The sequence below is a fragment of the Acomys minous genome (assembly GCF_964271855.1).
Source record: "Acomys minous genome assembly, chromosome: 13".
In the NCBI taxonomy this organism is placed as follows: Eukaryota; Metazoa; Chordata; class Mammalia; order Rodentia; family Muridae; genus Acomys; species Acomys minous.
This window is the reverse complement of record NC_140495.1, coordinates 96955283-96983227: the sequence shown is the minus strand read 5'-3', so window position 1 is coordinate 96983227 and position 27945 is coordinate 96955283. Positions and strand designations below refer to the sequence as shown.

The window sequence follows — 27945 nt, the reverse complement described above, 5'->3', positions numbered from 1 at the left end:
TACATGTGTGTGTGTGTGTGTGTGTGTTTGTGTGTGTGTGTGTGTGTGTGCATGTGCGCATGCACGTGCACGGTGTTTTATCCTGGGAACTAACGGGCTACCTGCTCCTTCATGCAGTGGAGGCCACCTAAGTACACTTCTATTGCATTGTCCTTGACAGACATTAAAGCCATCCAAGTTGAATTTGTGCATGTGCATTTCAGATACAGCAAGCAAGTGCTTAATGGAGAGCTCATCTTTTATTCCCCCCTTCTAGGTTTGTTTGTCTTTTTCATTTGTTTTGTTTTGTTATTTTGAGACAGGCTCTCTCTACATAGCCCTGGCTGTCCTGGAACTCACTATATAGGCCAATCTGGCTTTGAGCTTACAGAGATCTGCTTGTCTCTGCCTCTCAAATGCTGGGGGAAATTAAAGGAGTGCACCACCATGCCCAGATGTTTGTGGTCTTGAGACAGAGACTCATAGAGCCCACGCTGGTCTTGAACTTGCTACGTAGCCAAGAATGGTCTGGAACTTCTGATCTTCCTTCATCTGCCTTCCACATGCTGAGATTATAAGCACGAATCACCACACAGAGCAAGAGGTTGGTTTCTAATCCATATGCAAAGAAGTCTGATATATCATTATATCAAATAGTATTACTATCTAACAGGTAACAATTAAAAAAATGACCACATTTTTTTTAAATGTAACTATGTACCTCTCCATGTAATATGTGTAAAAGAGATGGAGAGGAAAGAAGAAAGCTGTACACAGGGAGGTAGGGGGCTGGAGAGATGGCTCTGGTAAAGAGCATTCACTGCCCTTGCAGAGGACCTGGCGTGCTGTTCCTAGCACCTCACCAGGTGGCTCACACCCACCTGGAACTCCAACTCCATGGTATCTGATGCCCTCTTCTGGGCTCCATGGGCATTGCACTTGGGTGCACATGTGCATGCTCTCACACTCAAATAAAACTTACAAAACCAAAGTGCATAAAAAGCGAATAATTATGGGATAGTACCTGTGTAACAATAATAGTAAGCATATAAGTATGATAAGTAGCAAAGCTACATTTTGCTGTAGTTTATTCTCAAAAGGGAGCTGAAACAGCAGTAAAATGATGCAGCAGAATGTTTGAAAACAAGTTAACTGCTCAGTTGAGATGTTTGAATAAAGGGAGATTAGATGCATGATGTTGGGAGGGAGTGGGAAGGTGGGGGCAGATCTAGGAGGAAGTGGAGGGAGAAACTGTATGACATTCTCAAAGAATTACTGCATTTTAAAGTATATAAAATGACCCCCAACTTCAACTTTAACTTTTCCAGTTAAAATATAGAGTTTGCAGCCCGAGTTGACTATACAGGGTGTGTGTTGGAAGAGGGGTGGTCTTATACAGTGAATATATTCTAAACTCTATATTTTAACTGGAAAAGTTAAAGTTGGGGTTGTCTTATATGCTGGAAAATACGGTAATTAAAACATTACATTAAAAAGAAAAAGGAAAAGAAAACAAGCTACTAAGGAACCAGATGTGGGCGAGGGCTAGGAGTGGGGACTTTTTTTTATTTTATTTTTTAAACAAAATTAACTTTTATTCGTGGCTTCCACAATGCTGTGACTTATGGCCGCATCAGCTGTCCGCGGTAGCTTCCCTCGATGCTTTTGTCCCTGGAGTTAACGTGCGCTATAAAGCTTGGTTTTCTTTTCACAAAAGATGAACTGACCATTGTGTGTAATTGCGTTAAACTAAGCTAGGGCTGTGAGATGGTTGTTGCTTTAACCAGGAAGCCCGGGAATCACCAGGGAGGGAAGTATAAACGCTTTCCCCTCTAGAGAGAAGACTCTAGATGGCACTTTAAAATACACAGAGAAAGAACTAGCCATCGTGTGCTCCTTTAGTCATTGTTACAAGGAGGTCTGTGTAGGGACCAGTGAGGCGGCTTAGTGAGCACAAGTGATTGCTGTACAAGCCAGAGGACCCAAGTCCATGGGACTCACTAGGTAAGGACAGACTCAGCTCCTAAAAGATGTACTCAAATCTCCACAGACACGCCCACATTCACAAAAAATCAGAAGAGATTTTTAAGAGACTTTAAGAAAAATTGATGTGTGAAAAAGAGGTCTTCTTAGCTGTTAATCCACAGTGAGGCCTGTTATGTCTATGTGTTTATAATTCAAATTACTGTCTAGGGAATAGCCTAAGGGAATTAAAAAAAACAACAACAACAAAACAAAACTCAAGAGAATATACAATCCTTCTCAGAGTTTTGTATTGCAGATATCAAAAGTCCAGTAGCTGAGTCAGATAACCAGTCAGCCAGCAATTAAGTCTGACAATACCAATATCTTTGTGGGGTGTGTGTGTGTGTGTGTGTGTGTGTGTGTGTGTGTGTGTGTGTGTGTGAATTTATAAGCATTGGGACTTTTAAATGGTCTATTTTTTAGAACAGAGAACTAGGAACATATAACCAAAAATCTTTGCTTAGATAGTCTCCCTTGTACAGAGAAAATATCCAGAGGACAGCCTATACCATAAATGAGATACCTGTGTCACCCTCACACCCTAGCTCAGCGGTTTTCAACCTTCCCAATGCAAACCTTTAATATACTTCCTCATGTTGTGGTGACGCCCAACCATAAATTATTTTCACTGCTATTTCATAACTGTAACATCGCTATTGTTATGAATCATAATGTAAACTTTTTTTTCCCTTGGAGATGGAAGTTTGTCAAAGGCGCCGCAGCCCACAGGTTGAGAACCACTGTCCTGGTCTACTGTTTCACACTGGATACCCTGACATGACTGTCCTACACTGGGGCCTGAAAGTTGGCTTTCCCCCACTTAGCTCAGCAGACCTTAAGCTTGATGTGTGCAGTAGGGAAGGTCTTAGTGGGCTCTCAACCTATACCTGGCCTTAGAACCCAGGAGCTGGAGAGTCGGCTCAGGGGTTGAGAACGCTTCCTGCTCTTCCTGGTGGTCTGTGTTTAGCCCCTAGCGCCCGTGTCTGTCTGGTGCCTTTGCTCTCAAGTGCTGTTTGCTACCTGGTTGGTGTGAGTGTGAGGTCTAAGGGAAGAAATACATATGACATATTTCTGTTCTAGGGTCTAATTTCTGCTCAGTTGCATGCCCCGCTCACCTTACTTAGCTATTTGTGGGGATAAAGACACTGTTTTCAGAAAAAAAAAATCCCATCATGCCTCTCGTCAAACTTTTAAACTGTTAGTACTGCACATACATATACCTTTACACTTCTCGAAACTGGATCATGGAGAGTGCCTTGAAGTTAACTGCCACCCACCGGCTGTCCATCACATGCACTGCACCCAGGAGCTGCGGCTTAGACCTGCTGGGCTGGGCACACCAGCCTCTGCAGGCACAGCACACTGCAGGCGGCTGATGCCAGTAGCCAAGCCTGCCTGTGTCTGACTCATGGAGCAACAAGATGTCCGAAGTCATTGCTTTGACCCACTGATGGTCACGGTGTCTCTTTGCTGGCAAATCCCCATACCCAGACCATATGAGAGCGGGAACTACTAGTGCTGGTTTGCTTGGCTCAACTTTCTTTTCCCAAGCGTCAGGTTTCAGAGACTATTTTGGAACATTTTTCCTTTTCTTTCCCTATGCAATAGTCTTCATTCCGTTTATTTAAAATACCAGTTTTGGGAGACAGATTGAAAATATGTAAAGATTGTGTTGTCATTTGTTTTGAGATTTTGAAGTAAGTTGTTATTTATTTACCTGGGCACTTCAAATGCAGCCTTGAGTTGAAAAACTTTTTTTTGTTATTGTTTTTGGTTTTTTTTTCCTATTTGGAAAATATTTTAGAACTGTTACTACCGTATAATTCCAGCAGATGGCGATGTGTACCGTGCAGCCAGTGCAAAGCACCGCATTTCTTCCTTGCTGAACCATGACTTGGCACTTTTAAAATTACCATTTGTCTCAAGCTTGATAAAAATGTATTGAAACCAACTGACAATTTTGAACCTAGAAATTTATTTCTAATATACTTTTTTAGAAGCGGGCACTAGTCTTCTTCTATCTAGTGTGGGTTATATTTAAATCACATTTTAATTTGTATCAGATTCACTCTAGCCACTTGCTACTTAACTCCTGTGGCTACCACAGGGGACTGTGGGAGTTAGGCCATTTCTCAAGGGCTTTGATTTGTAAATTAGAGACCGACGAGGAGAAAGGGACACAGGCTTCCGCATCTGACATAACTATGAATATTTCACAGGACTGGATTTTGCAGGCATTGAACTTAATTAAGATTTTCATTAAACTAACAGTGTGGATTCAGGGTTCAGTGTGGTGCACTGCTTGGTGACAGGAAGTGTGTGTGTATATGTGTGTGTGTGTGTACTTTGTTTAGTCATGTGCAACATCCTCTTTTCTGCCAAGGTAGAGAGAGATAAGATCCCTAGAGATAAAAACTGCTGTCACCTGAAACCTGAGCTGGTAAGGGCAGGTCCCTCCATACCCAAACAACCCCAGCTTGGCTCAACACAGCTTGGCTAAGCTGCGTCATTGACATAATCACTGATGATTGACAATAATAGGAGCAGGGGCCGGGGAAGGCGGCTCAGGGCAAGCATGACCCCTGTACCCCAGTACCCACTTACGGAGACTGGCATGGCCAGGCATGCCTAGGTAATCTCAGGACTGGGCGTCAGGAGGTGGGTGGTGTGGTTAGAAACAGGAAGGGAGCTGGGGACTGCTGGGCGAGGTCAGCCTACAGGAGCAATGGAAGCCTCACTCCAGGTTCAGTGAGAGACCCTGTCTCACAGGTGTGGAGTGATTCAGTAGGACACCCAGTGGCCTTTTCTGGGGTGGACACATACAGGCACACACAGTAGGACACATGTACAGACAGACAGACAGACAGACAAACACACACACACACACACACACACACACACACGAACATTAGAAGTAAGGGCTTATAGTTTAAAGGTAGAGTTTATCATGACAGGAGCTTAAAGCCCCTGTACCAGCCAGGAAGCAGGGAACAGTGAATATTTGTGCTCAGTTTCTCCTTTGGTACAATCCAAGAACCGAACCCAGGGAACAGCGCCACTTACTTCAGAGGGCACCTCAGTTAACCTAATGGCTGGGTGTGGGTAAGGGGACTCTCTCACAGGCAAGCCCAAAGGCAATCAAACACTACCTCCTAGGCATGCCTGAGTGCTGTCAAGACAAGAAGCCTTCACTATGAGAATGCGTCACTTGAGAGTATGCAGCGGCAAATATACAGCCCAGAAAGGCAACTGGGTGTGGAAGTGCCTGGGGTTTGGAGATCCACATCTGTTTACTGTTCTTAATTAGGTAGTGGTAAGTGCCTGACCTGTCTGTGCACCTGGGAAATGGTGCTCACTTGGAAGATACAACTGTCTCAGGCAGATAACTTGACAATATGCCCCTTTGACTTCAGGCCAGTGTCAGACTTCCAGTACTCTGTGTACAGCTTATGAGGTAGCATGCTGTGTGTGAGTGGGTCTATGCAGCGGGCACTTCTGTAAGAACTTTACATGTACCAGCACATCCACTGCCCATCAGCTACCTGCAAGGCGTCCTTCCAAGGTGCCCTTACATGAACGGTAAAGAGATTGGTTCCAGCCACACAATAGTGAGTGGTGAGCCCGGGTTGGGACTTCTGGCCTCGATGACTTCCACGGACCATGGCATCATCATGCCAAAGTCAACATCACACTGGGCAAACTATCCCCCTACTGGGACCTGTGGATCCCTGAAGTTATTCTAGCCATGAATTTTGTGTGTATGGAAAACTCTGCATGTGTTAAGACAATAAAGACCTCCTGACTTTTACAACTCTTCCCTGCCCCCTCCCCCGCCCCTTTAGGCACATGTATGTGTTTGCATGTGTGTGTGCATGTAGAGGAGGCCTGGAGCTGAGGTCAGCCGACTTCCCTAGTCACTCTACACTCTTGAAACAGGGTTTCTTGCTCAATCTGGAGCTAGCCAACTCCGGCTAGCCTAGCAGCCACTTGGCCTCTGGGACTGCCTATCTTTGCCTCTTGAGTGCTCGGATGGCAGGCCGCTGGCAGGCAGGCCTGGGCAGGTTTTCAGGGCCTCTGAGATCCAGCCCTCATGGTGGCATGGCAAGTGCTTTATCCACTGGGCATCTCTCCCCAACGCCCATAGCTGCCTTGCTTAGTAAAAACCAGAGACCGAAATAGTGGCTAAGATGGTATTAAATACATCGGGTATTAGTATTTTTTTTAGACAAGTGCATGGAGAAAGACTGGCTTATTAGAATTTAGACTGTAAAATAATAAATGAGGCGCACTTATGGAGAAGGGAATCACTAAAAGGAGACATGTAAACTGGGCGGTGGTGGCTCACGCCTTTTAATCCCAGCACTCGGGAGGCAGAGGCAAGAGGGACCTGAGTTCAAGGACAGCCTGGTCTACACAGTGAGTTCCAGACAGCCTGGTCTAAACAGTGAGTTCCAGGACAGCCAGGGCTCCACAGAGAAACCTTGTCTCCAAAAACAAAAGACAAACAAACAAACAAACAAACAAACAAGACATTTATAATAAGCATGTGTTAGGGGGTGAGAGTGGGGTGGGGTTACTTGCAATAAACAATATATAACACTTGATAGAGAAACTGTCAGGTTGAGGACAGTAAGAGTAGATTGGCTTGTGCTTTTCCCATTTGTGCTTTTCCCATCCTTATTAATCATTGAATACATGACCAAAATTTAAAACATCTTTCTCTAATGGGCTCTAGTGCTTGGCTTTTTAAATGTGGAAGTATTTATATTTCTTTTTACATTTTTTCATTGTGAAAAAAATGGAGCCAAAATTTCACCTGGTCTTTAAAAATGCAGTTAAGAAACCCTACCTGCCTAGCAGCCATGTGCACACGCCTTAGATAATGCGCACTCATTGACTAGATGACTGACTTACAGGAACTTTGTCTTGGCCAAATCTCATCTGGACCAAATCTAGAGTCTTCTAGAACTTTCCACCAATGGATTACCTTCCTTCTCATAGGACGTGCATTTTTGAAAACATGTGGGATTCAGCTGTAATTCTGGATTTCAGCCCTATTGTCCCTTTGCTCAGCAAGGCAAACTGGGAGTGTCACTTGGTGTCTATGAATGTCTGTTTTGTGGTCTGTTAAGTAAGAGGAATAAGATGGGGTTGGAGAGTTGGCTCAGTGGTTAAGGGTACTTGTTGTTGTTGTGAAAAACCCAGGTTCAATTCCCATGACCCGCAGGAATGCTCACCACTTCCTCGGGCACCAAGCATGTATGTGGTGTACACATGCACAGCTAGCAAAACACACACACATGTACTACTATTACTACTACTACTACTACTACTAGTAATAATAATAATTACTACTACTACTAACACAATTGCTGAGCTTGTGAGCTATGCTTTCTTTAGAAACTTCTATGTGGAAAGGCATTTTTTCAGTGTACACTCAACAGTTTTCTTCTACCTCAAGGCATGGGTGTCTTTAAATGGCATAGTTGATGGGAATTCTCTCCTATACTGAATTTTTGGTACAGTACTTTTATTTTCTATAGATGAAAGCAGTGGTGACAATAACTGATATTTATTAAAAGCTTAAGCACTATATTTCCTAAGGGCTTCCCATAATTATTTATTCATCTTAATGGGAACTCTCTAAAAATAAAGAGAACAATTTCCGTTTCTAGGCTCACATGGGTCCAGACATTTGCTCAGTCATTCTTTTAACAACCCCAAATCCGTCTTCCTCCACAGCCCACAGCTTGAAGCCACAAGTGGCCCCAGTGGATGAATCCCAAACACAGGGAATAAAATGATAAAAGAGACGATTTTGATTTTATGGAATGAAATGATGATAACTGACTGTGATTCTATGGAACAGATCTCCACTATTATGCAAAACAGCTATGGAACCTGCACCAATTAGCTGCAACTTCTTTCTACAGCACCCTTTACTAAGAAACACTAATAGGGTCCAAGCATCACAAAACCTCAAGAAGGTGTGAGCCAGGCATGGGTGGCACACACTTGTAACCTCAGCACTGAGGAGGTGAAGGCAGCAGGGTCAGGTGTTCAAGGCCATCCACACGCAACCCTTCCTTAATGCCTCCAGAAGCTCCCATAAAGAAGGAATGTATGTTAAAGAGACCTGTAGCCACACACTAGCCTTGCTAACTCGAAGAAGACATCAAGACACATAGACTCAAAAAAAAAAAAAAAAAAAGACACATAGACTCCAAGAAGCTTTGAAACTTACAAAAACCAGTATAGCTCAAGAGATGGTTAAAAAAAAATGTATGAAAGATGGTAAAGTAAGTTAAGAGAAAATAGAGTGAAAATTCCAAAAACATAAATGCTTATGTTGTAGGTACGTGTTGTATACATCCGTCGGGTTGTTTGTTTGTTTATTTTTACCCTCGTGTGACTCTTTGAACTAAAAAAGCGTTCTTAGGTCTTGGAAAGATTGATCAATTGGATTAAAAGTTTAAAGAACTGGGTAAGATGGCCCAGCAGTTAAAAGCACTGGCTGCTCCTCTAGAGGACCTGGGTTCAATTCCCGGCATGTACATGGCAGCTAACAACTGTCCCTAACTCAAGTTCCAGGGGCTCCATGGCACCAGGCATGCATGTGGTGCACATAACTGTGCATGCAGGCGAAATACCCATACACATAATAAATAAATAAATATATTTTTTTAAAAAATTAAAGAACTGTGAGGGTATTTGTCCGTGAAATATAGTGGTGCTTGGAGTGTAACGGAGTCATGTACAGTCATGCCTTAGGGATAGAAAAGAACAGCAGATGCTGAAGATCCCAGATCCTGCATCATGCGATGGGCAGGCAGTACTCCAGTCACTCGACACACTGCCTTGCTCTCCGCCCGTCCATCATTACCTTCATCCATGCCGTTCAGCAGCTCCGTGAGGTCTTCGTTTTTGCTGTCAAACTGATGCTCCTTCCAGGTCTCGCCATTTTCACTCCGGAGAACAATGAGTTCTCTCTCCTTTCCTCTCATGGACCCAAAATGAGGGATTTCCACTATGACAGGTCTAAAAAACAAAAATGCCACATGATATTTTTTTTTTTGGTATCAAGTTAAATATATCTGTAGTAGAATACTTTTTAAAAAAATATCTCATTTACAGTATTGATTTGAAATCAAAGGTGCTGTTTGGGTTGGGAATGGTCTCAAAGCTGCAGAATCATTGCTAATTAAATAATATTACAAGCTCAATAACATGCCGTCATTCATCCACAAACAGTTCTTGAAGGCCTACTGTGTGTTGGGCGTCAAACCGAATGGGAGAAAATTCAATGCATAAATAGGAAAGAATTTAAACGTGACTAAAATAGGCCATAAAGAAAGAAAGAAAGCTGGTCCATTAAAAAAAAAAAAGTTTTAAAAAACCATTATATTATATGAGATGCTAATGAGCTAAAAGGACACAGTCATTTCTTTTAAAAAAAGAAATGTACCCTAATTTGGAAGATCATTCTCTTTTTTTTCTCTCTCTCTTTCTCGGCAATAAAACAGACATTGCCTTAAAGTAGTCCCTCCAACAGTTTGCATGGGTTTGCAGCTAAAACCGTTCTTGAATAGGTGGAAGGGTAGAGTCATTGCCTGACCTGACTTTCCTATACGGAGATACTGGGGCATTCTGGGAGAGCGCGTATGTATGTTTGGAATTCTCATAGAAGTTAACTCTTGACACTGTCCTTTCTCAAATGAATGAGAGAGCACGGCTTCAAATTCAAGATCGCCAATCAAGTCACGGGAAATCGTTTTGTTCAGTGTTACGGAGCTGCGGGGTAAATACTAGGAAAGATGGATGGGAGTGAGCAGACCACAGTCACACACAGGTTATGTAGTTGGATTGTGCAGCTTTATCGAATGATGCTTTATAGACAGTATCAGTGCTCTCTGTAGAGGCCGTGTGTACCCTGTCTTAACCTAGCTGTTTATCCACACATGGGAGCAACAAGTATAGGCTTGGGTGGGCAGAGCATGAGGAGAGATTATTGCAAAGATCAACACCACAAATAAACACGAATATCTGGTTACTTATAAAAGGAATTTGTTTAAAATGAGACTGATAAATGGCATAATTTTTACTTTTGGTGAAATTATTATAAATAATCCAAATTTAAAAATATTTTTATAATGCCTTTATCCTTTAACAGGCAAAAGCATCAGCAACTATGCCCTAGCAGTGTTATTAATGTTATTGTGAAATTTCCCCTAATTTAAAAACATACTTTATAACAGTTAGACATTAGGCATCATTTTATTTTTTGAGAACAAGATACAATCTTTGCAGGTTAAGGTGTCCGATACTGTTTCTGTGGCTTTGTGTAGGACACTCAACAATGCTGGAGAGAAGGTATGAACAGGGCCTTTGACCAAGGGGACAGCCAAGCAGGACAATTCATAACAGGCTTTTCATGCAGACTGCCAAGGCAAAACACAGTCAAACAAGCAAACAAACAAACAATGACACATTTCAGCTTAAACAAGATGAAAGACAGTCAACAACTTAACAGAACACCCTGCTGCCCCCAGTCACAGTTCTTTAAATATCTTGCGTTCTTGACATATTACTCATTGGTTGACTTCTTTTTCTTCTTAAGGCCCATAAGAAGATTACACTTTACCATAAGTGCTTCCCAAATTGACACACACGCACGCACGCACGCACACAGAGCATTTGTGGCAAACACTGATTCAAAGGCTGCAAATACCTTCTCTTATGCTGGTTAAAATGAGACGGTCAGTCTAGTTTTGATAAGTACACAGAAAGGAAACATTTCAATTAAAGGAGAAAAGACAGATGCACAAAGCCATCAGGAATGCTTGCAGTGGGTCCCGCATGCTTCAAAAGCACAGGATAGCGGCAATGGCACAGTAAGTCAAGCCACTATGGGTGTTTTCTTTCAGTGACAAACATCGACTGAAAGCATAAAAATAAATAAATAAATAAAACAAAAACAAAAACAAAAACAAAAAAACCCCAAACTTAAGACAAGAAGATAAGACCATGGGTGTGACAGGGAAAAAAAAAAATTGAAAATGGAAAGAAAGATTGTAGACATTCTGATCTTGTCTATGAAGAGCCTACCCAATAAATTTTGTTCCTTGAGGCCCAAGCTGCAGGATTCGGCTAACCAAGCTCTCGCCCTCATTTACAGGGGGAGGATGGGTGGGAAGATGCAGTTTACTGAGTAACATCCATGCAGCAGGAAGAGAAACGAGAAGGGGAGACGGTGAACACGCTGTCCATCACGACAGAGCCTGCCTGCTTTGCCAAGGGCCACCTCAGACGACGAAGAAGCAAACCTAGTTCTCCTTCTTGTAAAAAAAAATACCCTACCACAGCGGATTATGCGCCTCTAAGAGTCACTGTTAAAGAGACAATGTCCCAAAGGTAGCCATTCATAGGGTGAGGTGGCAGCATTGCGCCTGTAATGTTTCCTAAGGATGGTGCCTTGACTTCCACGGGAGACCGCAGGGATCCACGCACCCGTGGGGCAGAAAGCATGCTTCTGGGTTAGTAAGTGCATTGGCCAGTGACTGAGTTAAGAAACCCACCCCCCCGCAGCCTATTACACAGCTTGGTGACCTATGACATCACACCCGAGTCCCCAAGTGAGGTCCAGCAAGCCGTTTTCAGAGTTAATGTCTTGAGCTAGCAAGGACTAAAGAAGAAGAAGAAGAAGAAGAAGAAAATCAAAGATATGGTGAGAGGGCCAAAGTAAAAACTGGGGAAACTTACCCTAAAAATTGTGCCCCCGCAGGGCCCATTTCTACCAGCCTACTGGCTAATCCCTCTCCTTCCACCATGGGGGGTGGGTTGGCCAGTTTATGTCTCTTTACCAGGCGGCAAGTGATGCGGGTGGGGGCCGTACACTTGCGCGGAGGGATGATGATCCGCATTCCGTGGTGGCGGCTTCCTCGCATGGAACCCCCTCTGGCGTCCACCATAAAGCTGACCAGAAACCTGTGGTGGTGGGGAGGAAGATTGGAAGACATCACGGACAGGAAGTAGACCCGGCACAGAGTTTGAAATTCAATGCCAAAGTACGGGAAGAGGCAGCTGCCCGTTCTCCAAAACAACAGTCGGAAATTACCACTGTGGAGTCACATCGTGCATGCAACGAACTCGTACGCAGGGCAAGATGGGTTTCCACGGAAAGAAGCTCCTTCCCAGGAGGCAAGGAAGTGAGCAGAGGCAGAGAAGGAACAGCAATATTCTTCCAAGTTAGAATTAAAAGTATCTACGAAAGGGATATGAATGAAAAAAAAAAAGCCCACCACGCTCTGTAGCCTTTGAGGATGGCTCAGGGGACAGTCAAGGGCCATTTTCACTCTAATTTGTTTCTCCTTTAACCTTATTTATGGGATCTCACTCCAGTGCGCATAGGATGAAACTCCACAGTGTAGCATAAAACACACGACTTGTAAAACAAAAGGGCATTCACTCATACCATCACTCTTAACTTTGTATTAAGAGGAAACTATAAAAATGAAAGTGGGTAACTAGGTTTGCTAAGATTTTGATGGAAAGGGATTAAATCTTTTCAATGACCGTTAAAAAAATAATAGAGGCTAAAGAGCTATTAAAATCGCCTTTATGTGAATATGCCATGTGGTAACAGAGTGGGACTTAGGTGTTACTTCTGAGAGCGTCTGGGTTTGTCACCAACCATTATGCCAAAGCTAATAAGGAACGCGTCCTTCTGTATGTAGCAATGTCAGCGGAAAGTTTTCTCTGCCAATGATAAGCACTTTGGTAAACACAAACCAAAAGACAGATGGCAACACAAACACATCCTTACGTGCTGCTTTACAGCTGAAAACACAAACATGGTTCAAGTAGTGCCACAGAGCAATCTTCAGAAAGAGCTATGGTTCCCTATAGTATTATTTTAAGGGGGAAAAAATCCTATCCATCAAAAGTCTTTTCTATGTATTTATCTAAGCATAGCGTTAACATCCCGCCAGCAGGTCTGAAGCCCCTGGGTAGCTGCACATTTTCGAGCAGGGGAGACGTCTTCAAGCAAACTGGCCTGCCATCCCCACAGAGATAGCCAACAGTATGGAGAGAGCCCTTTGGCTGAGTGAGTACGTCTCCAAAACCAACTGCTCCTCAGAGAAGTGGACTCACCTTTTGCTCAGTTTTTGGGTTAACTATTTTTCTCTCTGCTACTTTGTGCACTTGCTGTTACTCTAGCTATCTTGACAGATATTTGTCTCTAGAATCTTTAAGTCAGGAGAGGGGAAGGCTATCTCAGAAATAAGGAGACAGTTAAAACACTCTTCCCCAGTCTACTCAAAGAAAATGACTATTGGCTTCCATTCGTCATCCAGCCTTTCACAGAAATTATTTTTTTTTCCCCAGTGCAAAATGGCCTGCAGCTCATTTGAAATTGTCCGGAAGTGCTTCGTTTTCTTAGATAAACACACACAAATTATACACTGTGTGTGTGCATGCACATGGGAGCATCAGCTGGTTTCAGTCAATAACAAAGGTACTGTAATAAAGCCTGGGACAAAAGTCTCAGTTCTCTCCGTAATTAGTGGTGAAGATGAGCTATCGCTAGGCCTATGAAGGATTCAGCACAAATTCCGGGCTCGAAACTATGGCTACGCTAGTTGAGATGCCCAAGGGAGTGTTTGCCTGGATTAGGGACTGCGCACTGACAACAGCTGAGCCAATAGCTGAGTCTCAGCAATAGAGACAGCCCTTCAGACTGGGCCCAGGATATCCTCCACCTGACCTACAGGGCCCAGGAAAGTCCTAGCACACAGCCAACCCAGGACCAATGTCAGCTCCATCAATCTATGGGCAAAAGTTGGCTTCGTGGGCTTAGAAACGGCACAGGGGAGACGTGGCTACTAAAGCCAATAAGTGGAAGGGCACATGGAAATACAGAGTGACATTTAGCGGAGTGGTCTCAAGGTAGCATACGAAGGTTATTCCGGCCACTATAAGATCCATAAAGGGAATCAGAATAAATGGAGCGAATGCCTAAGAGGGACTGAGTGAGAAGCCAGAAGAGCCTCCTACTGGGCGCCCCTCGGGAGTACACAGTGCATGGTTGGTGCTTGTAACCATTTTATCGGTCCAAAATCTTTAATCTCCTAGCACTGACAGATGGAGGAAAGGCGGGAGTAGATTAAGCAGGGCGAGAGTGTTCAAAGACGCCGTGAAGTGCAGTGATTTGTTTTCCAAACTCCTTCTGTGCAAGAGCTGACCAACGACATGCAACACGCGTTGCAGAAACTCGGAGAAAACACACAGAGGTGGTGCTTCAAAAAAAATCTCTTTATCCTGTTACTGTTGAGATTACATCACGAGTGCCACAGATGACCCTACAGCCGCTCCTCGGAGGAGGCATCTAGTTTCGCAAACAGCAGGGTGACGAGTGCGGACAATACTACAGACACTGACGCCGTATAAACGGGGTGGGAAGGGGGGGGGAGGCGGAAAGCCACATAAATGGAAAATACACAAAGGACACGGTTATCACCTTGAGTCATACTGAGGCAGCGGAGACGAGTAGCTGCAAAATAATTTAGAAAGCAAATGGGAGAAATTAATGTACGGTCATTAGAAGCAAGCAACAGACAATGTCAATGACAACCAAAGGAAGAACTCGGAAAATGGAACCACGGCACTTAGCATTTGTGGGACAGCCTGTAACGAATATTTGCCTTAGATGCTGCAGAACAGGATCCTAAGACCTGGCGTCAGCGTTCTCAGTTCCAAGAGGGACTTCTCTGGCTACCATTATTTCTCTAAGAGAGGTTAAAGAATATACCCTGAGACATTTATTTGTTTTATGTGTGTATGTGTGCAACATATATATGGTTATATATGTATATGTATATATGTTCCTTATATGTATGTGGGCATATTTGTACATATATGGTTCCTGTGGGAGTCTGTGCTGGATCCTCAGTTTCCACCTTGTTTGAAGTAGGGTCTGTTCTTCACTGCTGCAAACAACAGGCCGGCTGGCCAGCTAGCTTCCAGAAGTTTTCTGTCTCTGTCTCCCATCTCTCTTTAGGAATGTTGGGGTTACAGGTGCTGCCGCGGCTTGAGCTGTACATGGGTTATGTGTCTTCATATTTGCCCAAGCGCTTCATTCACCCAGCCGTCTCACTAGCCCAGTATTTATTATTTTAGCAATCGCTTTTTTCCTACTCATATGGTTATCAATTATCTCACAAGCGAATTACATACGAAAGACTCCAGCACCTAAAAGTACATTGCCCGCTTGTCACAGAAGGTCACTCTTCGGTCTTCTGCTGTGAGACAGGGATGCGGAGCCCTTTACTGTGCTTCTTTCAGCACATCTGGGTACATAGACTGGTATGTGACATTTTAAAGGTAGATTTACTTTCTTTTAAGAGTTAGTTCTTTTTCTCTAATTAGAACGTAACGCAACATTGTTGCAACTTTACTTCAGGAATGCAAAGGACACCAAAGTCAATGGAAGCTTTCAAGTTTACGTTTTTTGTTTTTAAACGGCACTGAACGAAACAAATCATTTATTTAAAATGGGCTGATATCTGACAACTAGAAACTGAAAACATCAAGGTGCACTGCTCACGGATACACCGTATCAGTTAGTGAGGTGAGTCAGTAATACATTTGATGTATGTGTGTACATGTGCATGTGTGCATGTGTGCGTCCATGTGTGCAATATGTGTCCGCATGTGGTTATAGGTGCTTGAGCATGCTCCTGTGTGTATGTGCATGTGGCTGAGTGTGTTTCTGTGTGTGTGTGCACGGTGCTGAGCATGTTCTTGTGTGTATGTGCATATGGCTGAGCGTGCTTTTGTGCACTGGTGCATGTAAAAGCTAGAGATCATCTTTGTTTCTCAGGTCATGTTTAGCTTGCTTTTTGAGACAGAGTCTCTCATTGGCTTTGGACTCAGCCATCAGGCTAGGGTAGCTGGCCTGCAGATCTCAGTGATCTGTCTGTCTGCACTGCCTGTCTAGCCCTGGGATTACAGGTGTGAGCCATCGCACCCACATTTTTAAAATGTGAGTTTTGGGGGATCAAATCCAGGTCCTCGTACTTATATGAGCCATCTCCCCAGTGCACCATTTAGTAATTTTATAGTTAAGAAAACTTAGATATATATGAAAAAAAAGCATCATTTGAGAAAAAAATTAAGAAAAATAACTGTTATATCTTTTTCATTGAAAAGGAATTTTAAAGATTTAAAAAAGATCACAACAGTCAGGAAATGTTACTGTTTCATTAATCAACTATTTTCTGATAATTTATTTTTAGAAATAAAAGCTGACAGACTTGTCCCCAAAATACTTATTAAATGATTTACATATGCAAACCACACACTCTCACAAATGAGCGTATATTTTGTAGGTGAATATATTCATAGATATGGAAGTTTTCAAAATGCATGGATAACTCTAAATAATAAATGCAATGTGAGTGTAATGGAATAAAGAGAAATGACGTGTGAGCACTTACCCAGAATGCACCGGGCTTGAGACCAGGTTCACATTATCTAAGGTGTCTGCTGCCCAGCTGTAGTGTCTGAGGGAATCTGAATCAAACTCCCTCGTGAATGTTAGATGCTGAAAAAGAAGAACGGTGCATGACATCAACCATCCACATGAGACACCAGCTTTCTCTATACATACAAAGTATATCTGTACTTCTTTATAACAATGTAACATTCGATATAAGGAATTTGTAAATCCTACTCACGGGCGGGCGGTGGGGAAGGGCGGTGGGGGGGTGGCGGGGGGGGTCTATATTAGGATCTGCACAGACCATTTGAAAAATAGATAAAGTGTACTGATCAAATATTTCATGTGGAAATTCTACGAAAGCACCCTGGCATCATCTGCAGGGTAAAGGAAACCTTAGAAGGCAACTTGCATGCTTTTTGTCAGTTCACGTCTGATCCAAATTAACCCTACACCTTGATAAACTTTCCCCCCAACTCTCAAAATGCAGTCCGTCCTGATGACTCTGATCCCCAAGGGTCACTGTGGATAACAATGGTCCAGTGCCAAGCGAGAAAGCCTGATGAAAATACAAAAACTCTGAAGTAGCAGAGGGCAAGAGGAACTGAGAGCCAACTTCCAGAGAGTGGAAGATCTGGAAGCTTGTGCTTGGCTTTCTGTCACTTCTACCTTGGGGATGTTTGTCCATGGTAAACGTAGAACGGACAGGTGCTTGTGTCTACAGAGATGGCTGCTGAGGAAGAGAAAGCCTGCTGGGTTCTGATGGGTTAGTCGGCAAGCCTCAAGCATGCTGCAAGTCTTCTGAGGACACAGGCTGGACTGTGGAGCTGCGCAGAGGGCAAGCTGAAAACCTACCCGGAAATCCCCACTGAGCATGTGAGAGCTTGTCAGCAGTTTCACCAAAAAGTGGATGAAGCTGTAGAACTCATAATGGGAAAAAATGGACCCAAAGATAAGGCCAGGATTGCAAACAAGGATTCAGGAGGCCCCAAAGTACCTGCCTCATCGCAACAGAAATGTGATTGAGTTCTAACGGCCATTTAGGGCAGAAGAGATGGCTCAGCAGTAAAGAACTTCTACGGACGCCTGCTGACCCAAGGTCAGCCTCTGGGACCCACACAAAAAGTGAGATGTAGTAAAGACACATGTACACACACACACACACACACACACACACACACACACACACACACACACCAAAATAATATTAAAATGAAAAGGCGAAAAAAATAAAAGAAACCAAAGATCGACACAGGAGGTTCAAATTCTTCTCCACAACCCAACACTTCTAGAAAGCAAAAAAGAGTGAAATAGAAGAAAACAAGGAAACCAACTCAAGGCCTTTTCCCAGATCCAAAGCCTGTGTTCTCAGAGGATCAAGAACCACTGAGTGACAAGGACGTCACTGTGCCCACTAGAGTTCATCAACATGAAACTGCAGAACCTAGAGACCGAGATGGCCACAGCCCCCTGGGTGTGTGTGGGGGGGAGGTGGGAGTCAAACTGCCATTTCACAAGGGTCATCTCAGACCATCAGAAAACACAGATGTTTTACGATTCAGAACAGTCGCAAAAGTACAGTTATGAAGCAGCAATGAAAATAATTCTATGGTAGGGAGTTGCCACAGGACAAAGAACTGTATTGAACGGTCTTGGCATTAGGGAGGTTGAGAACCACCACTTTAGAGGCTGGTAAAGGGGCTCAAGGTCATCTTTTGCTGTATTTTGTTGAATGATTTTTAGTCTAGCCTAGGCTACATAAGACCTTGCGTCAAAAACAAAACAAAACAAACTGAGCCAACCAGCCAATAGACAAACAAGGAAAATCTCTGATTTGTGAATACGCCCCAAATGACTCAGATATATAACATGTAGTACATGTATGTGGGTGTGTATGTGTGAGAGAGAGAGAGAGAAACACACACCCACACACCTGGGGGGGGGAGGGAGAGGGAGAAGGAGAGGGAGAGAGTGCACTTGGCTATCATACTTGAATAACTGGAGAGCTTGGATAGCTCAGTTGGTAATATATCAATCAGAGTTTCAGTATGAAGGTCCAAGGTTCAAATACCCCCATACCAAAAAAAAAAGTTGTCTATTTTGGCCTTTGAGAGGAAATGGGCTGCTAAGCCTCACTTTTTATATGGGTCTCACACTTGCATGGCAAGTCCTTAATGACTGAGCTATCTCCTTAGTCTTAAAAAAATATAACAGCTTTGACATTAAAAAAAGTTAATCTGCAAAACAATTAATTATATGTAAATTACTGTTCAGGTCCGAGGAAAATGCAAACATGAAAGAAGAATGGATGTCACTGCATTCAATAAGAGAAGACGTGTGTGTGTGTGTGTGTGTGTGTGTGTGTGTGTGTGTGTGTGTGTGTATGTGCATGGTGTGTGGTGTGTATGGTGTGTGTGTGTATGTGTGTGTGTGCGTGCATGGTGTGCGGTGTATATGGTGTGTGTGTGTATGTGTGTATGTAACTAAGTTTTTAATGATAGGGCTGGAATAATGGCTCAGTGGTTAGGAGCACTGCTGTTTTTGTAGAGGACCCAGGTTTGGTTCCCAACATTTATATAGCAGCTTCTAACTGTGTGGAACTCCAGCTCCAGAGAACCCAACACCGTCTTTGGCCTCCACACACTCTGTAACATGAGGTGCAGATATACACACTTAGGAACTACAGCTAACATAAATCTTACAAACAAAGAATCTAATACAATTGGGTAGAACTGAGATCTTAACCTCGGACAGCAACAAACCACACCACCTTTGAGAGATACCAGCAGCCAACTGTAAGAGTAGGGCCAGGAAGCGAATGCAAAGCTACTTCAGTTTGTTTTGTTTTGTTTTTTTCTCTTTTTTTTTTTGAGGGTGATAAGGCCTTGGGGTTATTTTCCACTTGGACCTTTTTTGTTTTTTTAAGTCTGATAAATTAATAATCTTTCACCTCTTTGTTAATTACAGTAAATTATTTACCTTCAGTACTCTGAGAATTGCACTAGTGGCATTAATTATTAAAACCATGAATTATACCACACAGAAAGGGATCCCGCCTTCATGTAATATTCACTAGGCAGGATACGCCAACTTGCCAGGACCCCACACCCCTTAGATCTGCTTCTTTGCCTCTCCTTGTGTAGCTCTTTGCCACCCATGAGAGCCTAGTCACAACCCAGCTGAGCAGATGGCAGACCTGGCCATTCCAGGGAGCTAGAATGTTCTGAGGTGCTCCCAAAAGGTAGCATTGCAACCCAATATTTGGTGCCAGAATAGTTTCTCCTCAGAGTTCACTTTCCTTTTTCATTGAGGTTGGTTCAGGTTTATGAGTGAATAACTTACATATGAGCTACCAGAACATTCTTCCTCTAGGGAAGGGTTCTAAAACAAAGTAACGGCAACTTGGTCAAACCTGTAGTTTTTCTAGGCGGATCATCAATTGGTAACTTCCTTTCCAACTGTCTCCAGATACTCTGTACAGGCTAGAGTTTAGGTAGAACTGAACTCTGACATGCCAGCATCTACTTACTTTAGAAAACAGTATCCATTTCAAAATGTCCTGACCATTAGTGTGGAGGGAACCATGGATCCAAAACACAGCCTTAGCTCCACCAATGACCATTTATAAAGATCAGCAGGGCCTGCTGTTATGTGGCCATTAGAACTGGGGCAGTATACAGGGATATGGTTCAGTTGGCAGAGTATTTGCCTAGCATGCACAAAGCTCTGCTTCTCATCCCTAGCACCACATACCTGGCCATTGTAGAACACACCTGAAATCCCAGCATTTGGAATGGAGAGGCGGGAGGATCAGGAGTTCAAGGTCACCCTCAATCAGACAGTGAGTCCCAGGACAGCATGAGCTACATGAGACCCAGATCCTAAATCTAATAAAACCAAGGTGGTACCTAGAGAAAACGTTTATCTTTAGAGCTGAGCCACATAGCTGGCTTTAACAACTTCTTTTGGCACCTTCTTATAAGGGAACACTGCTACCTGTAAGTGACAGGAGGCGATTCAGGGGTGATTGTGGCCTCTCCATGCCCAATTCCCAATTTCCACATCAGCTCTGAAACTGTGGGGTGATTATGTGAGCTTTGGGTTTCAGGAAAGGAGTTAGAAGAGCCAGCCGAAGGCCGGCATCCATGTTCCTGTGCCTGGGCATCGAGACTGCGGCTCTTCTCTCTACAGCACCTTCTTCTGTGAGGGTGCTGACTGTCCCTACAGACAGACTCCCCAGGCCACGGGTGAGGGGTGCATTTATTTAGGAGATAGTTTGCATGCCTACTTGGTACAGACAAAGGCAGTCTTCGACAACCGAGCCCCCATGAGTGCAGGGGACGCTTTGCTCTGTATCGTTTCCCTGGTAACATCTGCCGGCCTGTGAGCCTTGGCATGCCTCTCCATTTTCCCAGTGTCTTTGCCTTTCATTGCTAGACAAAAGGCTTGGTGAGACTGTAAATGACACTCTGGCATGGGTGCCATATTGGTGTTAAACTATAATGCTATAGTCTGTTAAAATGTAAAAGTCCTCCACGCTCTCCAGAGGACTTTGACTTACGTAAGGATATCTGTTAAAATATGATGATTTATTGAGGAAAAAAGAACAAAACCCAAAATAGTCCAGTTCCGGGCCAAACCCTGGGACTTTCCAGGTCTTTACACAGGATGCTCGTATCAACCAATGGCTCCCATTCAGTTATAATATGCATCTTACAAAAAACTGGGTCCAGTTTATTCACTCGAAAAGTGCCTAATGCTGTAAAGTTTTGTTTTACTTTTTGAGACAGATTTGTGCTATTCAGCTCTGCTGCTTTGTCCCAAACTTAACTGTGTAGTCCAGGCTGGCCTCATACTCACAGCAATAATCCTCCTGCCTTAGCCTTCTTCTGGGTGCTGGGATCACAGGAGTAAGTTACCACGTTGGCTTTCTATTCTTTTTAACAGTGATCCAGCAACTCAGGGTGCACTGATTCAGTCTGAAAGACTGCCTTAGGTTCTCTGAATCCCCAGAACCTGTTAGACCTCCAAGTGATATCGCACTCAATTTTACAGTTTAGGAAACAGAGGCTTACAGAGACTTAAAAGACTTCTGGCAAGACAAAGTCACCAGCTGGCATACGGTGGCTTCAGTGGGACAGTACATGAAAGACAGTTCAGACTGAAATCCCTGTGGCCTTTTACTTTTGTGTCAAAGGGACCATCCACACTCACATCATTTTCATCTTGGAAGGGACAGCAGGGACACTACTACAATCACACTACACATTTTTCAATCGAGTCCAGAGCCTGACTGACTGATGAGGTCAGTGTCTCCAAGAGCTTAATATTTTCCAAAAATAGTATCCCAGCAGCCCCACACATCAGAGCAAAGAGGAGAGTAAGAACACACTGGCCTTATTAACCGGGACACACCCTCAAGTCCAGGTCTGGAAATAAATGGAACACACTGGTCTTTACAGACCAGGACACACCCAGAAACCCAGAGCTGGGAACAAATGCTAAGTACAGAAGAAGGGAGTGGGGAATAGAGAGAGAGGAGAAAGGAAGAGGTAGGTGGAGAGAGGGAGGGAACAAAAAGGATGAGAGACTGGGAGAGATCTAGTTCCAGGTCATTCCAGACTGCTGACTCTTTGCCCCCCCCTGCCCCCCCTAGTGCTGAAAGTCAGGGTTAGGACCCAGGGTGGACCCAATATTGCAGGATATTTGATCCCATTGTGAACCCCAAGATTCCGGACTGTGAAAACCTGTTTCTAATCTTGGTAAGTCTCAGTCAGTCCTTAATCCTAGAGCTTTCTGTTTACTGTAAACAAGTACTTGGGGTGTGGCTCAGCCCGAGCATATACCTTTGATACAAGAGCTTTCTGTACACAGGATTAAATAAAATTAACCCTAGGTCAAGAGGTGGAGCAAGCAACCAGATTGACAGGAAGTGGACATGGGGGTTAAAAAAAACTATAGAGAGTGAAAGTCTGAAGGACAGATAGAGAGTCACACAGGAAGTAGGAAAAAGGAACATTGAATCAAAGGGTATTTAAGACAATGTGGATGGGCTGCAGAGGTTAAGAGCACTGGCTGCTCTTCCAGAGGTCCTGAGTTCAATTCCTAGTAACCACATGGTGGCTTACAGCCATCTATAATGAGATCTAGTGCCCTTTTCTGGTATGCAGGCACACATGTAGGCAGAATACTGTATAAATAATAAATAAATCTTAAAAGAAAAAAAAAAAGGACAGTGTGGAGGAGGAGAAAGGGCTTTTGCCTTCTGGGACATGAGATGAGTAGGAAGGTCATTTGGGTACTTTCTCTGCCTCTCTGAGCTAGCAGGTTTTCACCCCAGCATCTGGCTCTTCAGTCTTCATTGGTCAATTCAAACAATTGGGATTTTGTTTTTAAAACAACACCCTGTCTCTCCAGGACTGTCAGCTTTGCTGCTCTAAGAGACAAAGAAGGTGGCCCTGCCACCAGTATCCAACAGGTCCCCTCACAACAAGTCACACACAAAACTCAGAGCATCTAATCTGAGGAAAAAGAAATGTGATATTCTGGAGAGACAGCTGGAGGAGAGAACCGGACCGACGTGTGTCAAGAACTTCATTCCAAAGGCAAACTGGACAGGGCCAGCACAGGGGGGAAGCCATGTGGGTGTCTCTTTCCTCAAAGAACATGAGGACCAGGCCTTGAGTGGGGCTGTTTACTCTAGTGCGCAGCAATACAAGTCAAAAATCTCACCATGCCACTGTGTGTATGGTAGAGCACTTGAGTAGGTAATACTGATGTCCTAATTCCCTTGATCAAGGGATGACCCAAGCAATGCATCGAAGAGTCTGTATTGCTAAGCAAACCATTAACAAAGCTGGTCCTGGAGTAGCTCTCAGATGATAGCCCTAGGGAGGTTAGCCTTATATTTCATACTGTCTAAAGCCTTCCCAAATGGCCAAGCTCCTATGTAGGGCTGTAGGATTAGCTCCTGACGTTGCTGTCTCATGTCTTATCCATTACCTTCCTTTCTGAGCTTGGGTGTGGAGGGTAGGGGGTGAAGGGTGGAGGGGTGGGGGAGAGAGAGAGAGAGAGAGAGGGAGAGAGGGGGGGGGAGAGAGAGGGGGGGAGAGAGAGAGAGAGAGAGAGAGAGAGAGAGAGAGAGAGAGAGAGAGAGAGAGAGAGAGAGAGACCTTCTAAAGCAGTGGTTCCCAACCTTCCTAATGCTATGACCCTTAAATATGGTTCCTCATGTTATGGTGACCGCCTCCCCCAACTATAAAATTATCTTCATTGTCACTTCATAACTGTAATGCTGCTACTGTTATGAATCATAATTGTCTGATTTTCAGGATGTCTGATATGAGTTGCCCCCCACCCCCGCAGGTGGGTTGAGAACCTCTGCTCTGAAGTCTGCAAATGTAAGGATTTCCTTTGTGCTACAGGTTGCTGCTAAGGTTTCCACCTCATTCCAGCTTCCAGCGCAGCTTGCCTTCATTAAAGAACCTGATGGGAAGCCAGGTAGTGGTGGCGCATGCCTTTAATCCCAGCACTCGGGAGGCAGAGGCAGGCAGATCTCTGAGTTCGAGGCCAGCCGGGTCTATAAAGCAAGTTCCAGGGCAGCCAAGGCTACACAGAGAAATCCTGTCTCAAAAACACTCTCCCTCCCCACAGCCTGCAGCCAATAATAAGTTATGGATATGGAGAGACAGCTTAGCAGTTAAGAGCACTGGCTGTTCTTACAGAGGTTCCAGGTTCAGTTCCCAGCTCCCACATGGCAGCTCACAACTGTCTGTGACTCCAGCTTCAGGCCATCCAGTGTCATCACACAGACATACATGCAGGACAAACATCAATTAATATAAAATAAGAATAAATAAATAAATCATTAGGAAAAAAAAAAGAACCCATTGGGGCTACGAGATTGTTCAGAGGTTAAGAGTGAATTCTGTTTTTGCAGGAGACCCAAGTTCAATTCTCATCACCCACATTGGGCGATACACAAATGCTCATAACACCAGCTCCAAGGAATCTGGTCCCTATGGCCTCTGTGGGCACCCATATGATGTATGTACACACACACACACACACACACACACACACACACACACCTGCATGCGCTTGCGTGATTAAGCCTGTTTTAAAATATCTTCAAAAACCCCCCTCCCCAACTTCGCTGGTTACAAACTGGCTGGTCCTGACATTCTTTTCAGTGTCAGAGTCACAGATCCTGGTTTGGCTGGAACAAAGGTCCCGAAAACCGTCGGCTGCTGAGGATGACAGGAGGGAACGAGAGACTAAAGAAGGGCCCAGAAGCACAGGAGTCAGCTAGCCCGGAGCACACAGACAGCTGAAGAAACAAGACAGACCTTTCCCGACCTGACCCCCTGCAAAGCTGTCCTCTGATTTCTACACATGAGTTGTGTAGCACGCACACGTCTACAAACACACACACACACACACACACACACACACACACACACACACACACACACTGCACATCATTCGCACACATACATGTGGTACACAGACCGAAAACCAAACAAGTTAGTAAGCAACAGTGTCTATTCATAGGTGGTGTAATGCATTGAGTGAGCAATGTTCCCCAATAGGCTCAGGTATTTGAACACTGGGTCCCTTGTTGTCAGTTGTGCTATAATGCATTTTTGCTGGAGGAAGCACATCACTGTGGGTGGGTTTTGAGAGGTTACAGCTTTGTCCTGCTTCCTGTTTGCTTTCTGGTTTGTGTGTGTGTGTGTGTGTGTGTGTGTGTGTGTGTGTGTGTGTGTGTGTTTGTGGCTAAAGAAGTGCTCTCTCAGCTTCTAATTTCTGCCACCATGCCTGCTGTGCGGCCATATCTGCCCCCTGCCGGTAGGCTTTTACTCTCTGAAAGTGTGGACCACCCAAGGGGGAAAAAACCCTCTTCCATCAGTTGCTTTTGGTCAAGGTGTTTTAACATAGCAAGTGAAGAGGCACCAATGCGGGCGCTCGGAAGCGTGGAAGGAGAGAGCAAGCGCAAATGGCATGAAGTCTTTTGTAAAATGGAGCCCATTAAGGATGGTGGCACCTATTAGAAAGCCAGCCCTTGAAAGGTAGAGGAAGGAGTGTTGGGTTTTCTCCCAGCATCCCTGGGTCCCTACCTGCTGCAGGCCATGGCTAGCATACTCCACCCTCTACCCTGAACTTTCCAGCCTAGGGCTGGGGGGCGGGGCTTTCCTTCACCCTTCACTATATAATTTGGGCATTTTGGTTCCCCTCCTTCTCCTCTTCTTTGTCTCGCTTCCTCCTCCTCTTCCTCCTCCTCCTCCTCTTCTTCCTTCTCTCTCTCTCTCTCTCTCTCTCTCTCTCTCTCTCTCTCTCTCTCTCTGTGCATGCCTTTCTTTCTCTCTCTCCCCCGCTCCTATCAATAAATCTGCATTTATACTTTAACTTGTCTTGCCTTAGCTCACCTTGGCACCTTCAATAGGGTTCATCAATGAGGATTAGAAGTTCAAGGTCACCCTTGGCTACGCATAGAGTTCATCTGTGCTATGTAAGAGGCGGCCTTAAAAACGAAACCAAACCAAGAAACCGGAGGCACGGCTTCCATAACGTAAGCCTGATTCAAACCAAGTGTGCTCGGCCAGGAGGCAGAGGCAGGAGGGTCTGAAATTCAAGGCCATTCTCAGCTACCCAGAAAATTTGAGGCCAGCCTATAGCACATGAGAAACAGCAACAAAATGGACTTGTGCAGGAATGTACAAGTCAAAGCAGACTTTCCCCTCTCCCTAAGGTATTTCTTTTCTTGAAACCAACTACTATTGCCTTATGTGGTTTCTCCTCCTCCTCCTCCTCCTCCTCCTCTTCTTCTTCCTTCTGCTTCTTCTTTTTCTGGTACCAGGGTTGAGCTTAGGGTTTTGCACATGCTAGGGAAGTTCTTGACCACTGAGCTAAATCTCCAGCCTATTTTCCTTTTTTTTTTTTTTTAAAGACCAGGTTGACTTTGAACTCGTGATCTTCCAGCCTCGGCCTCCCCAGTAGTTGGGGGTGACAAGTGTGTACTACCACGCCCAGCCAAAGCTTATATTGAAAGTAGAATTTAAGCTATAATGAATCTTGGCTCTTTTAGATTTCTAAACCTGGTCCGTTTCTATATAATTCAGCTATGTGCAACATAAGGTTAACCAAGGCCGTCCTGAAAGCCAAGCCAGTGGGCACATCACCACCAACTAACCCCACGGACTTAAGAGACTCACAGTACCAACGTCTCGCCCTCCGGGCAGACCTGTAATCTCTCCGAGCCATCTTTGTGAGGTGTTGAATGGATTCCCCCAAGTACTGCTGGCCAAGCACTTCCAGGAAGAAAGCAACATATTAAATGTCAGCAGACCAGGTGCTTATCTCCCTGGGGACTATCAAGCAAATCTTTCATTTGAGGCTGGCTATCTTCTGCCACTATGCCCCCTTTCCCGAGCCCCGCTTAGAGCTGCCTAAGAAGAAGAAACAGCAAAGTTAGCATGTATGATGGGAGTGAGAGTCACTGCAGTGAGACGCAGAAGAGGGAAACTTACTAGCATAGGGGCCTTCTGGATTACATAAGCCTTTCCTCGCATTGCTGAGATGCTGGACGATGCTAAGATTTCTTTCTTTCTTTCTTTCTTTCTTTCTTTCTTTCTTTCTTTCTTTCTTTCTTTCTTTTTTCAAGACAGGGATTCTCTGTGTAGCCCTGCCTGTCCTGGAACTCACTCTATTATAGACCATGGTGGCTTCAAACTCAGAGACCTGCCTCTCTGCTTCCCCGAGTTCTGAGATAGAGAAGCTTGCAACCAAGCCTGACAATTTGAGTTATCTTCTGACCTGACCCACACATGTATGCATGCACATCACACACACACACACACACACACACACACACACACACACACACGAGATATCTTCTCACCTGACCCCCACATGTATGCATACACACACACACACACTCACAAGCTTAGGAAAATCTGAGTCTTACTAGGTTGGCTCCAATTTCATGTTTTTCTGGTTAAGCCTTTGCTGTGAGCCCTGCAGGAGGAGGAATCCCCTAAGTAGCATATTTGAGTCTCATCCTTGGAAGGGAAGAGGGAACTCTGACAGAGAAGAGGTTGGGCTGGCAAATTCACCCATGACATCCCGGTACTGCTGTTCACAGGTGCCTTGGCTCTTCAGATTTCATTCCTGTTGCTGTATGTTGCTGTAAGTTATTCCATTTTAAAGCACATTGTTAAAAAGTGTTAGAAACAAGAGTCACGAAGACTATTGTGTAAAAACAGTGGGCGCCAGAGAGACACACCACAATCCAGACAATTACCACCAGGGAGACAAAGAGAACAGGAGACCAGGAGACCTGGAGACCAGGTGGGAGACCCCTGGACTCCTTACCATCCTCTCCCCACAGTGGGCAAGGCTGATGGATACTGCAGCTGCTAAATGGAGGCCTTCTGCATGGCCAG

At 44.4% G+C, this 27945-nt stretch overlaps 1 protein-coding gene across 18 annotated transcripts in view; it reads right to left on the bottom strand.

Annotated features, from left to right (window-relative positions):
* The window catches only part of ANK3 (ankyrin 3), a 590040-nt gene that overhangs the window by 53104 nt on the left and 508991 nt on the right, over nt 1-27945 (bottom strand). For 17 of the 18 annotated variants that reach the window (XM_084753969.1, XM_084753972.1, XM_084753956.1 and 14 more), the window contains 3 exons: nt 16500-16606; nt 11764-11988; nt 8888-9042 (listed from right to left, as the gene is read on the bottom strand). In XM_084753969.1, coding sequence (XP_084610095.1) covers nt 8888-9042; nt 11764-11988; nt 16500-16606 — 487 coding nt within the window. Of the gene's footprint in view, nt 1-8887; nt 9043-11763; nt 11989-14521; nt 14555-16499; nt 16607-27945 lie in introns of all 18 variants that reach the window. The other variant, XM_084753955.1, reaches the window with a different exon arrangement.